General features: G+C 37.3%; 1 protein-coding gene across 2 annotated transcripts in view; it reads right to left on the bottom strand.

The window, feature by feature from the left end:
• ADK (adenosine kinase) overlaps positions 1 to 14,363 on the bottom strand; it is a 552,513-nt gene that overhangs the window by 255,712 nt on the left and 282,438 nt on the right. For both annotated transcript variants that reach the window (XM_005278746.5, XM_005278747.5), the window contains exons 5-6: positions 13,712 to 13,884; positions 8,473 to 8,581 (exon numbers count right to left, since the gene is read on the bottom strand). In XM_005278746.5, the coding sequence (XP_005278803.2) occupies positions 8,473 to 8,581; positions 13,712 to 13,884 (282 nt within the window). The remainder of the gene's footprint in view (positions 1 to 8,472; positions 8,582 to 13,711; positions 13,885 to 14,363) is intronic.

The following is a 14,363-nucleotide window of genomic DNA, read 5'->3' as shown; positions in this document are numbered from 1 at the left end:
CGAGCTTCTAATTACTGTGCTGACTGTGCTGAAGAAGTTTATCTGCAATTTAAAGGCTACTGGGATGCAGGGAGGGTGGAGGAAGAGTGTGCATATTCCACATATAAACAAATATCATTGGTAACTTAAAGGTGAATATTTACAAATAAACATTTTTATTCTCTTTGTTACGTGGGCTCCTGTTAATTTGCTATTTGGAAAAGGGTGGGTATCATTTCTGAAATACTGCTTGATGGATTTTTTTTTTCCTCCACAAGATAAGAAGCAATCATCTTCACATACTGGACCACTGTGGATCGCAATTTGCAAAAATCCCCAAAAAGCAAACAGAACCTAACCCAGCTTTTTTCCAGTTAAATTACGTGAGAAGACAGTGACAAAGACATCTCTGTATAAAATCACATTCTGAGATGGCAGGGTGAGACTTCATTGTGTATCTTCACAATATGCAGTATGTATCATGGCATTACTTAATACATTGTGCTGAAAATTTACAAGCCCTTTGGTTCACAAGTTTTCCTTTCTTTAAAGGGAGGGAAAAATTGTTTTTATTTCTCAATTGTTTATGAGACAGGAAATATTTGGGTTCTATGCTGCACACCTGTGAATGATGTATGGATTTTCCTTTCTATACAGCTATAGGACCTGCTCATGGTAGATGGCACCCTGTTTCTTCCATAATTCCCAAAGTACAATCCCACAAAATGGTGGTTTCAGAAGTGACAAGATACAACGGGCCAGTGATGTAACATTATAATCATCCACTGCTAGCTGTGGCCTCCTCTTTGAGATCAGACTAGAAGATAAGAATGGCTCCTTTCCAGCCTTCAAATCTATGAATTATTCCCAGAAATGCCATTTGGCAGCTGCAGATGTTTATGAAATGTTGTTGGAACATTATGGTTAAGAATATCAGTGGAGGCATGAATATTGTGCAGCTATCCACAGCTACAAATACTTAGTGGATATTTTGATTTCTGCCAGTCTCTGTGAGTGCCACTAGTTTCCCATGCATAGGGAAGCACCAGCACATCTCAAAATACCGATCACAATCCATCTTAAATGTATCATAATCATATCATTAAATTATAAGAAAAATGGCTTAATTTAACATACCTTTGAAAGGAGGAGACAGCACAAAAGAAATTTAATTTATACTTATATTGTTATAACAATCAGAATTTTTTCTCTAAAGGCAGAATAACCAAAAACCATGTAAAAAGAACAAAATGCTGAGAAGTAGTATTTAAGCTGTGCTATACATTGCTGACATCAAGCTAAAGTTTTGACAAACTCATGTTGAAACCAGATAATTCCACCATCAAGCCCATATACTACCTCAGTATTTCTCGGCTTAGATAAGTAGCCATTGTAGGAAAATAAATATAAAAATGACATTTTATATGTAAATAAATATACCATGGACTTTGGAGATTTAAGAACTATTCCTCCAACAGGCAGGCATATTATACTGTATTGATTATCGCCGACTGCAAATACATGAGATTCTGTCCTTCATACAGAATCTATAAAACAAAATACGTAATCTTGACAAGTGGTCACCATTAAAATTATACACTTGCTATTAGTTTATAAATATATAGAGGTACTGAAGTATTAAACTGTAATTTATTTAATTTAATGGGTATATTTTAACAGTATTACATATCATACACTCAAATAAAAATGGTTAAAACTCAAAAGCTACCTTTTTATTCAGTGTAGCATAAAATATATTTTGCTAAATTCTTTTTTAAGTGCATGCATATAATCTAAACAGATTTAGAAGATTTTATCCTTAAATACAATGTCACTGAAGGCCATCATCATAGGCTGCCAATAGTAGTGAATGGGAACCAGTTTCTCCAGTTTGTTTGCAGAGGAAAGAGTTAATACCTTTTGAACTGTTCTAAGAACCCCAATCCATTTCAGTTAAATAATCTGTGTCATCCAGATTCTTCGTATCAAAATACTGAAATAGTGTGTGTAAGCAACAGAGTTTATTGAAAATTTTATTTCAAACATTTTTATTTTTAATAAATAGAAAATGCCCTTTTTACAAAACCAATTGTGTTTGCCAAATTTCATTTTGGCTGAAGTGTTTGTTTATTTTTTATGAAAATTTTCAAAATGAAAAATTCGGAATGTTTTCAACAAATTTTGTTTTCATTGGAGAGGGAAAAGGTAAAGTAACTTTGTGCACCCCACCCTACTCCTGTCACCCACACCCCTTCACAATCAAACAAGGAGGGAAAAGTAAAAATATTTAAAGTTAGGGAGAAAAAAAATCCCTCATTTTTTTTTTACTTCAGCCTTTTACAAATGGGGGGAAAGGAAGATAAGATGTGCAAGTGTTTTCTCACACATAAAACAAAATTTTTGTTGAAAAAACAAGAAATTCACAGAAAATTTCTAACTTTTTTTTTTCAAAAATACTTACTTTTTCCGAACAGCTGCAGTAATCAGTGTACAATGTTAGCACATTTCCAAGGAGTATGGGGTGCCATATGGTGGCATATCATCCTTCAAACAAGACAGTTGGGATCACTGAATATCTTTTAGATTCATACGAGTAAGCCTTCAGTGTTGTAAAATTTGAATGATTTACCATCACATGAAAATATATAGGAAAGTTTAGACTCTCATGGATAATGGTGAACTAGCAACTTATGAACAAACAGGTAGAGTGAAGTATGACACTGAGGTCTGGGTACCATCACCTCACATGAAAGCAGGATGTTACCTTGCAATTCTGAAGTGAACAAACCAAAAATTCATTTGAGCACAATTACAAGAATAGAAAAGTCTCACTGCTCTAGGTCTCCTTTCTTACTAATTCATAGGTACTGAGAAACATGAAAGTTTCAAGCGCTGCCAGTGCAAAGAACTGAGCATCAGAGGCATTAAACAGGCACCCATGCTAAAGGAGAAGCAAATATTGGTCCTGCTGTTACTTTGTGCATACAGTCCTGCAAGAAGCTGAGCCACATGATGACCTATCCTTTAATTGCCAATTGGCTACTCAAAAAGTTCTTGAAGACATTAAAATAGCAAAGATTTTAAAGAGATATCACTGAAATATATTAATATGTTAACTACTTATGTTAAACAATCTGTTCCATCTTGTATGCAGCTGTGACACTCGGAGTAAACGTCTTAGAACTGAAGAGCTCTAAGCTCGAAAGCTTGTCTCTCTCACCAACAAAAGTTGGTCCAATAAAAGATACCCAGCTTGTCTCTCTCTCCTAAGCACAAATTAAAAAGGTTTTTTTTTTTGTTTACAAGCCTTAACTTTAAAAAGTAATTCAAAGACATTCCCTCATCGACAATCAATTATTTTCCCTTTTATGGAAAGAGGCATTTGGATATTCTACTAATTGAGTGATCTGATTGGTTTAACATTCTTAAAAGCTGTGCAATTGTTCAACACTAAAAGCCACCACATTAACATGTGAGTTACTAAATAGAACATTAATGGTAATCAATCATGTAATTTCAACGTGCTCAGTAAGGGGCAACTGTTTATGTGCAGATGAACAACTAAGGGCAAAGCAAAGAAGAAATTTCTAAGATTACAAAGATATAAGGTATAAATGCATTAACAGCAACAAGTTATGGTACTTCTCCTCCTCAATGCCTCCAACAGGAAACATTAAATTAACATGGGTACAGTTCTGAAGAGCAAATTGAGAAAGACTAACTGGGAGAAATAGGGATAGTTACCGTATATACTCGTTTATAAGCTGAATTTTTACTTACACCAGTTGCTGTCCCAGCCCGTAAGGATAAGCAGCCGGTGCGCCGGGACACTTTGTTTACTTAGGTTTACCTCCGTGCCTGTGGATGCTCAAGATAAACAAACCATCTCAGCCCACCATCGGCTTATTGTGATGGCCCGGGAGCCAAAGTTTGCTGACCCCTGAATTATAGGGTCGGCTTATGAATGGGTTATAAAATTTTTTCCATTTTTACTTATCCATCCTGGGGGAGGTCGGCTTATAAATGAACCGGCTTATGATCCAGTATATACGGTAACTGGGACATGAGGAAAAATATGGCAACAGCATACAACACATTGGGAAAAGTTTATATTATTCTGTCTTCATGAGGAAGCAGAATCAATCATCAGAACTGAATTAAAATCCCACCTGGTTAACTGCAACTTGTAATAAAGACAAGCACTTCCTCCTTTCTCAATTTTTTGCCCATTGTCATTGGATAAGCAGAAAATTTGATGTCAATATATAACAATGTTTACTGAATAACAGAGTTAAATAAAAAGTAAAAATCTGAATAAGATCCTCTTTTTCTGCTCTGGTCACCATCTCTCTTCAATAGGCAGCCCTTTTTTCCCCCAGGAGATATTAATAAAGATTTTATTATATTAAATTCCGAATGTTTGGAATGTTTTTCAAATATAAGTGTCTAAATTAGGAACCTAAATAAGTATCTCTGACTTTCAGAAGTGTGAGCACCTGCAGTTCACAACAGGAATTGCGGATGGTCATCTGACAATCAGACCTCCTATTTAGATGCCTAAATAATCACAATAACGGTAGTGCATGTATTCAGTGTACCTGAAAAATCAGACCATTCAGGTGCCTAAATATAGACTTAGGTCACTCAAATTTGAAAATTTTAGCCACAATTTGTAAAAGTCATAAAAATCCAACCCCAAAAGAATGTACATATTGATAGAAGAAAACCACTAAGAAACATAAGTCTTATGTAAATAAAATCAGAGTTCAGGATATGGCCCATTAATGGACTACAGAAACAAACAGAGGTTTGATGTTTAGATTTGGCAGAACTCTTCACTTTCTTTTGAAATTAAACAGGAACTTTGAGGAAGAGAATGGACTGATAAGTGCTCCAGCATGAGCCCTGTCAGTGAACTGTAATTAGCCACCAGAAGTACAGCTGATCCAGAATGAAATGAGGATAAGAATCTGTAGGATACGGTGCCAATGGAAGAAACTGCTGTGTTGAATTAAGACTGGAGAGTGGAAGGGAGGGGTTTGAAGATACTCACCTGTAAAATATTATGAAAAATTGCTAAAATATGGAATTATTTCAAAGCTAAAAGAATTGATCATTCTTCAGTTTTCTTCTCTCTTTCCTTGACATCTTTTTCAGTTTTCCTAACTTTAGAGAATTGGTTCAACCTGGCCTACATCTTTCTTCAACCTATGGTTTTCAAGGTTCTCTTCTTTGGTAGTTTCTCTCCAATCTGTCTAGATGATCTTTTCACCAGATGGATAAAATGAATTGATTGTGTTCATATACGGTAACATAAATTCCCTCTCAGGGTTCTGCCATAGGTCCATTTTTTTGGGGGGTGGGTGGGAAGGGTGACCTGTTCCCCCTCTATGAATTGATTAGATTTCAGGGCTGAGTTCCATCTGAATGCTGTTCTATTGAATGCTGCATTTGAAAAGGCATATGTATCTACTGTAGTAAGTATGTGTAGGGGACCACACAATATTTCAGTACTGTCCATCTTATAGGTCCTCTGAACCTATAAGATGGAATTGCTTGATATCCTCAGGACAAGGTTTTCATGCGTATATACTTCAGTAATAATATATTTGAATGCTTATTGGCTTTATGTCTTTTCTTTGGCCTATCGTAATCCAGTGTATGAACAGATTCTAAAGCTCCAAGGTCTTCTGTTCAATTCAATAGAATTGTATGGCATTTTTTATATTTAAGCTTTTGAGATGCCTCGGCTTTTTTGGAAGGAAATGGGCATTAAGATAGGATATTCAGGATCTCCTGATTCTGGTGAAAAAACAGTGGAGTGTTTGGGCATAAAAGATAGCATAGTATACCGGTTGAGCTGTCTTTATGGATAACTGAAAAGAGAGAGAGTGTGTTCTGTAAGCAAATGCTGCTATCTCAAAAACCTGGTAGAAACAACGTTATCTGAAAAATAGTCTTAATGGTTAAGAACTTTAAAGAGGTTCCTTCATAAAGTATTACAAAGAGTTTGCAACACTAGACTAAATGTTGAATGGATACTATGTTTAATAAAGTCAAAAGTTTTCTAGAGACCTTCAGAGGTACCTTGTATGGAGGATAAAGAAAGCTCTCAATAAGTCATTCAGTAAGAGTTCTAATATATACAGCTGTTGACCAAACAATGTCAGGTGGGAACTGGACAATTTTAGACTCTCTTTAAAAGGCTATCTAATTTTTTCAGGAAGTAGGGAGGGAATTAATTTTGACACATGAAAAACATTTCCTATTTTCAGAAATTTATTTCTCACGTCAAGAGCAGCAAATTCCAAAAGTACAAACGAAATTTTTCTGGCCTATCCAGAAATAATGTGTGTCTCAAAATATTGCATTGTTTGAGTTTACCACGATTTCCCAGTCAGAAATGAATGATCTAGTACAAGTGGTCACAATGAGTCATCGAAGTTTGAGCTCAAATTCTGTGTGTCAGACCCAATGACAGCAGAAGATAGAAGATTTTCAGGAGACAATTAATGGCAGGGATCCAGAAGAAATGCCAAGAGATGAACCTTGTCAAGTACTGGGATGTTGCAACCATCAACAAAAAAGGATGGGGTTATAACTCCATTTTACAGTATAGCATCCAAGTTACTGGCTTGAGTGTGGCAGTACTGCACCTTTGTAGCGGTCATACATAGCGGAGAACTGGACTGAGGGAAGAATGCAACAAAGAGAGAGGAGAAAATGACGATTGGCCTCTTCTTGTCAGAATATTTCCGGGTCCCACTATCAACCTGGTGTTCCATGAATCTGACCTTCATTTTCAAATATCCAATATAATTTCCCAGCTCTTCACAGTTGTTTATTTTTCCATTGAAATCTATTCATATCTTCAGTTTTATTCTCAGTTTTGCAAGCTTATTCCGTAACTTTTGAGCTTCTTGGTCAATGAGGGTAATGAAGTCTGGATGGCCATCAGACTTCAGAAATTTCTCTTTAATATAAGTCCAAATCTGTATGGTAAATCAGCTCCTCAATGGGTGGTTGAGGTAAGGGCTTTAACACAGAAGATGAGCTTCTAAAACCAAAATGAAGTGTAGAGAAGTGTTGGACTTCTATACAACAAAATCCCTTTTTTCCCCTTATGTGACCTTCCCAACTTTCCCTGAACTATTTTAACTGAGAATAATTATTCCAAATCACACATTAAAAGATTCAGTGATAATTATATACAAGTATAAAATATAGAAAAGATACAGCTTAGTGCAGTATGTCTTTGGCTAACATTTGTCATTCTTCTTCATTTAACAATACTCAACTCTTGCTGCAATTTTTAGCCTTATAGCATTTAGCCCCAAGTCTGGCATTCAGAACAGACTACAGTATAATCATCTGAAATTTAAAACACAGTCCATTTTTAAAAGTATAAATTAAAAATTAGCAGGCTATTGAAGAAATACACATTCTTAAAATATATCTCAAATATGCAGCAGAAGCAATGGGATGTCTTTCGTTTGTATAATCTTCTCAGTGTAAGTATTTGTTTGACAGCTATAAAGGGGCAGCCTTGACCATACACAAGAATCAATAACAACCATGTAAAGCCTACAGCAGTGCACACTAACAGGCTGTAGGAGACATTAACACTAGTTGAAAGAAATAACTATTTTCAATGGACATGTTCCTCCTGGATAATCAATTTTTTACACCTCTTACCAGCTGTTCCCAAATAGCTCAGGTTGCGGAATGACAGCAGCTGTCATGCAGAAAGCATATATTATATGCATATTATGTGTTTTTAATCTATCATAGATGTTTTATACATTTGCTAATTGTCATTGGTCACATCAACAGAGAAAGATGAAAAATTCACCACTTATATTTAGGCAGAATGTTAACTACACAAATACACTAATATGGTTTGATTAGTTCTGAAATTTAAAAAACAAACAAACAAGAAATAATATGTATTCTGAAAACTAATTGTGAACCTACTATTTTTCACTTTTCCCCAAAGCTTGGTACCAGAAGTAAAATTTAGTGACTAAAATCATAGCTTGCCCCCTCTGCCCATATTCAAGAGACTTGTCATGATCATTGTTTCTGAAATATTAAGTTATAAGGTGCAATGGTAATTACTATGGAATAAATAGCAATTAAGATGGTTCACGCAAATAAACTCAAACTGTTTGCAGTGAATAATTAGGCTAATATTGTTTATCTACAGAATCTATGCATCCTTCACAACAATTTGCCAGGAAATGTGAAATCACTTTCTTATGTCTTCCTGTGCTCATTTTAGGAATGCATATAACTAAAGGTACATACAAGGATGTAAACTTCAAGGTAAACAAATCTGATCATGTTACAACAGAAGCAGACATTTTCTTTCTCAACATTCACAAAAGTTATCCTGCATCATATGCAAAATGGACACTGTAGTAGTTCAGTGTTACAGAAATTGAGTGCAGTAACCCACAAACATTTCACAACTTTAAAAAAAGCCAAACTTACTGCTATGTAATAAACTTTGGCCTTTTCCACCAGTTTCCAGTTCTTCTCCAGATCAAGATGTTTTTCCTTATTGTAACAATTGGCAGCAGCAAGGTGAGCTACAAGAGACCTAAAATGACCAAAGAAACAGATATTAGTTAAACACTTTTTCTTAACACTAGTACTGTTCTTCCCATCAGATACAAAGATTCTTTAAAAATACTTATATCTGAGGGTGTGAATGCTACCACAACGTAAAACAATTAAATAGTCCATGTAAAATATATGTACGTAACATGTATAATTATATACGGAGAGAAAAATCATACAAATGTGAGAAACATTTTTTAAAATCCACATTTACGGAGAAATCTATAAATGTATGTCATATACATATACAATTCCACTATGAAAAGATTTAACACAACCACTCCGAGGTAAAAAGACTTGCCCACGAACACACTATACACATGGGGAGAGTTCTGGCCCCTACTTCCCCGCTCTAAGCACTAGACCCTTCTGCATATTTTAAAATAAAAATTGTTGTAAAGGGGAGAAAAAGCAAAACTTCCTTTCTATGGAAAAGAGAAATAAAAAACAGTGCATGCAGGGTTATTTTTTTCTATCAGAGATTTATGATACTAGGAACCACCTCTACTAATATGAATTAATTTGACTTGAAATGACCCAAAACTCCAAAAACTACAGGGCAATAGGAGAAAGAATTGAGGCGAATATATTCTGCCAGATCATCATTCACTGAAGCAGAGGTATAATTTAAAAGGATAAGGAAGCATAAATAACCTTTTCCTCCACCTTTTAGTGGATTTGATTCAACCAAACTCTTGAAAATAGTTCTTGGATAAATAAGCTGAAAAGTCAAATTCACTTCTGTCTGCAGCTGAATAAACTATTAGTAGCACTGTGAGAAAGCAATTGCATGAAGGAAGAATGAAAAAACAGCTCTTAAGAATACATTTAAACGTATTTTTGAATTTTTGTGACGATAAAAGGAGCAAGATTAACTGATCTTGAAAGAGCAATGCTCTATTTATCCGCAGAACAGAGGGCAGGAGTAACACAAGCTTCCTCACATTCCCCTCCCCACTTTGCAAACCATGGCCTGGCGGGATCACTTCCTGGGGCAGGGGCGGGGCGGGAGGGAGGGGGCTGAAACTCACTTTCTCAGCCCATTCAATCATTGGTCTATCTGCAGATACTGCCAGTTATTGCTAATTATGATTTGTGTGTGTGTGGATATGTCTACACTGCAATGTAAGCCTGTGTTTGAACCTGGGCTCCAGGCTAACCCCCACTGTGTCTACACTCCAATGGTGCTAACCCGGGGTTCAGACTCAGGGTCCCGGACCCTGCAGGGCTAAAGGGTCCACGTTCGAGACAAGCTGGGACCCAGAGGTGAGCCCTATTGCTTTGCAGCGAAGATGCAGCTCCACTTGACTCAGGTCCCAAGCAAGGTTGCCAACTTTCTATTTGCAGAAAACCGAACACCTTTGCCCTGCCCTCTGCCCCATCTCTTTCCGGAGGTCCCGCCCACTGCTCACTCCATCCACCCTCTGTCGCTCACTCTCCCCCACCCTCGCTCACGTGCTCATTTTAACTGGGCTGGGGCAGAGGGTTGGGGTGCAAGAAGGGGTAAGGGCTCCAGCTGGGGCTTGAGATGACAGGTTTGGGGTACAGGAGGGGGCTCCGAGATGGGGGGGGGGAAGGGGTTCAGGGCGCAGGAGACGGTTCCAGGCTGGGGCAGAGTGCTCTCACTGGGGATGCAGGCTCTGAGATGGAGCTGGAGATGAGAAGTTTGGGGTGCAGAAAACCGGATGCCTGGCAACCCTAGTCCCAGGCGTCATCCAGAAGTATTCTACAATTCTATGGGAAGAACTTCCTTAGTACTCTCTATCCCAACAATCTGCAATCAATTTTATCCCCTTTGCAAACAGCAATCCACATCCCCTTTGCAAAGAGCAGCAGCTCAACTCAGATCAGCGTTAACCAATTCTTTTCTGATCAGCAATCCGCAAGCATACTATCAGAGAGCATTCTGGGTTTCCAAGGGCAAGTGAACCAATCAAGCCTTTTGCAAAGCAAGCTGCTTCTTGATAATGTGCAGGGCAGGCAGTAAAGTTTTCCCAAAGTGTGCCATGGTCCTAGGCCTAGAGAGCCATATATTGGGGTTGTGGGGGGGCGCTAGGGACTCTGAGGCTTGGTCTACACTAAACCCCCAAATCGAACTAAGGTACGCAACTTCAGCTACGTGGATAACGTAGCTGAAGTTCGAAGTACCTTAGTTCGAACTTACCTCAGTCCACACGTGGCAGGCAGGCTCCCCCATCGACTTCGCGGTACTCCTCTCGCCGAGCTGGAGTACCGCAGTCGACGGCGAGCACTTCCGGGTTCGACTTATCGCGTCCAGACAAGACGCGATAAGTCAAACCCAGAAGTTCTATTGCCAGCCGCCGAACTAGCGGCTGGGTATAGACGTACCCTGAGAAAAGGTTACTTTGTTCAGCAGACTCCACTGAAGCTAACTAATGCCACTGAATAAAAATTTAACAGTTTCAGAAAAATATATCAGTTGCTATTCCAGATGAGAACAGTAGTCCTGTTTTAAAGCCAATTCATTTCTATAGACAACATTTGTCTCTAATGGGATTACCTTTTATTAGTTTGTCCTCCTAAGAAAGGAAAGTGACTCTGCCACAGAGTGTTTTGCTTTACAAACCAAACCAGGGCTAATTCTGCATAGTTGGAATCTGGACTAATCACTATTTTCCCTTTAGGAAATCAATACATTTACAATTCATTTTACTGTTTGCAGGTACTAAGATTTTTGATCCATTAATTAGTGCTGACATAATTAAGACTGGAAATAGACATAAATACACTTTAAATTGTCTAGAAGGAGAGAAATACTGAAGCTGAAACTTACTGTATATACTCATTCATTAGTCCGTTCGTTTATAAGCCAACCCCCCAAGATGGTTAGGCAAAAATAGCAAAAACTGTTTTTAAAGTTTTTAAGGTCAGGCTTGACAAAGCCCTGGCTGGGATGATTTACTTGGGAATTGGTCCTGCTTTGAGCAGGGGTTTGGATTAGATGACCTCCTGAGGACCCTTCCAACCCTGATATTCTATGATCAAATCTAGACATTCTTCTGCCTACTTATTCATAAAAGCATGAACTAGGTTGAACTGATCTCTATCCTGTACAATTATAGCATAAGATAGATAATTGTGATGCTGGCAGACCAGGTGCCAACTCTTGCCAAGGCTTCAGGCCTCAGCCAAGCACTGACAAATTTGTTGCTAGAAACCAATCTGTTTCACCTGTGTGTTAGGATGATTAAGATGGTTATTGAACTTACAACTTGTTTAGTTTTAGACTATATGAAATGCTTGTAAATTGCTGTATGCATTAATATCACTTATAATTTCTTTATCACATGCTGTAAGATATTTAATTTTTTACTTTATTACTGTAAAAAGGGATTGTCTCTTGCTCATCAAGAAGGCCTATCAAAACTAAATGGGCCTTTGTGAGACATCACATATTTGTTAACTGTCCCTTCACTCCCATGCATAGGCTATGTGCAAAAGAGCTCGTCCCATCAGCTTGAATTCTGGAAGAAGGAAATAAAAGTAGCTGACAATAATATTTTTGATCTCTTTTGCTGTTTGGACTCTCACGTGGCTGGAGCTACCAAACACAAGCAGGCATCCCTAGGGTCAAGCTGGGTTAGCTCTAAAAGACATTCAGAGCTGACATTACTACAGTTCTGTCACCTTTTAAAACCACTGACTGTAACTCGTGTGTGTATATATGTGTGTGCCTACTTTAATCTTGTAATAACTCTCATTTCTTTTTCCTAGTTAATAAATCTTTAATTAGTTTATTATAGGATTGTCTACAAGCATTATTTTTAGCAAGAGGTCTAAGGTACAAATTGACCTGAGGTAAGTAACTGGTCTCTTGGGACTTGAAGGAACCTGAATCTTTTGTGATCTTTGGTATATAGCAATCATCACTAAGTCCAGCTTGCCTGGGTGGCAAGATAGACTGGAATGCCCAGGGGAATGGTCTGTGACTCCATAGGAAGACTGTTATAGTGCTTTAGGAGTTCACAATTGTTACTGGATTGGTGAAATCTAATTATAGACCATACAATGGGTTTGGGGTCTCTGCCCTGCTTCTTGACAGTCTGCCCTGAGGTTGGCACTCATGGTCGTGAGTCACTCCAGAAAGCATGACAGACATCTCAAGTCTTCAGCAACCATCATTAAAAATCAGCACGTGTCAACAACAGTAAAGAGGAAACCTTTTTGTGCAGAGAAAATAAAAAGAAGGAACATGCTCAGAACGAGCTACTGTATCTTCATTCTCTTCTTCAAAACTCTTCGTTTTTATTGGTTGTATTGGAAATGCACCCAAAATGCTCCAATCATGATGAGAGTCCAATAGCACAATGTTTTGTACAACCAAACTGGAATTTATGGTCCCTGTCATGAGGCACTTACTATTTAATTAAGACATGATGAGACAAATAGCGTGTCATGAGTGTGAAACTTCAATGATATGCAGATTAGTTAAAAATAACAAATAAAAATCTCAAATACAAATAAAACATATAGCAGTGGATAGTTCAATGTTATGCTTATTCTAATTATTCAGTCACAATTTCAGGACATCATTCATTGTCTCACTCACCTCTGTTGAGTTACAGTTCTCATATTAACTTGTGAACATCAGTGACAAAAAAAAAATCTCACTTTTCATCCTTCCATATAGTGACAGCACTGGACTGATTAACTAGTATCTACCCTCTTTAAATACACTAATTACATTAATATTTTTCATCACTCATAGTGATGTGCCAATCAACTTTCATCTACAATTAACAGACAAACTTTGAGATTATCTACTGCCTTCCAAGGTTTTCCTGTACACAGTCCTTTGTCTAGAACAACAGAGTTTAAGGCTCAATAACAAGAAGCTACTGTCGATTATTATACTAACACCCTTCCATTATCATGCACCCTATATACTCAGAACATGAAACAAAAATAGAAGAGCCAGCCTGCCTCAACTTCCCAAATAAATGTTATTGTTAATACTGCATCTTTATTGTGTATTACATTTTCAAGGTCAAATATTGCAAATATATTCCAAATCAAAAGGTAGACTTCTATTTTATCTGCACTCATATCATTCAAGAACAAGAAAAACTTCTAGGGAAAGACATCTGACCTGTTGTCACCAGTGATGCAGGCAGCACAAGTTCCTGTTGGCTCGTCACTCTGCTCATAGTAATGAGCATCCACGTGAGCTTCCTCAGTTTTCTTCTTCAGGATTGCACCAAATTTGTCTGTTCCAATGCACCCAAAGAAAGTTGCTGCCTTGTAAGGGGTCTCGATCATCCACTGCCGATGGAAGAAAAAAATACAAATAACTGAGAATGCTTGATATATATTTTTTCACCTCTTTTTTCTCTCAACCTTTCTAAGACATGGCACATGCTCTGTGCCATAGGTTTTTTAAAAAGTATTAGATACATTAACTCAGAAAAGGTTAATAAAGGATTCACATAGAATAATGTTGAAGGTTTAATAGTTCAAAATTAAAGTAAAATTCATGAGTCCTTCTGATACTCATTCAAATATAATGACGTACTGTACAAAAAAAAAATCGCTTGCCTGTCAGATAAGATACATCAGTAAATCTGTGTTCCCTCAAAAGAACTAAGAGGGATTTTGTGTGTTTTTTTTAAAAATGGTAATTGCAAAACAGAAGAAAACAAAACACAGACAAACAGAAGAGCAAAACAGAGGAAGACAGTACATTTGAAAAAAATAGAAAGTCTACAATGTTCACAACATAGATTTTAAAAATGCAACTAGCA

Source organism: Chrysemys picta, chromosome 7 (genome assembly GCF_011386835.1).
Source record: "Chrysemys picta bellii isolate R12L10 chromosome 7, ASM1138683v2, whole genome shotgun sequence".
Classification (NCBI taxonomy): Eukaryota; Metazoa; Chordata; order Testudines; family Emydidae; genus Chrysemys; species Chrysemys picta.
This window is presented reverse-complemented; position numbering and strand designations above follow the sequence as displayed.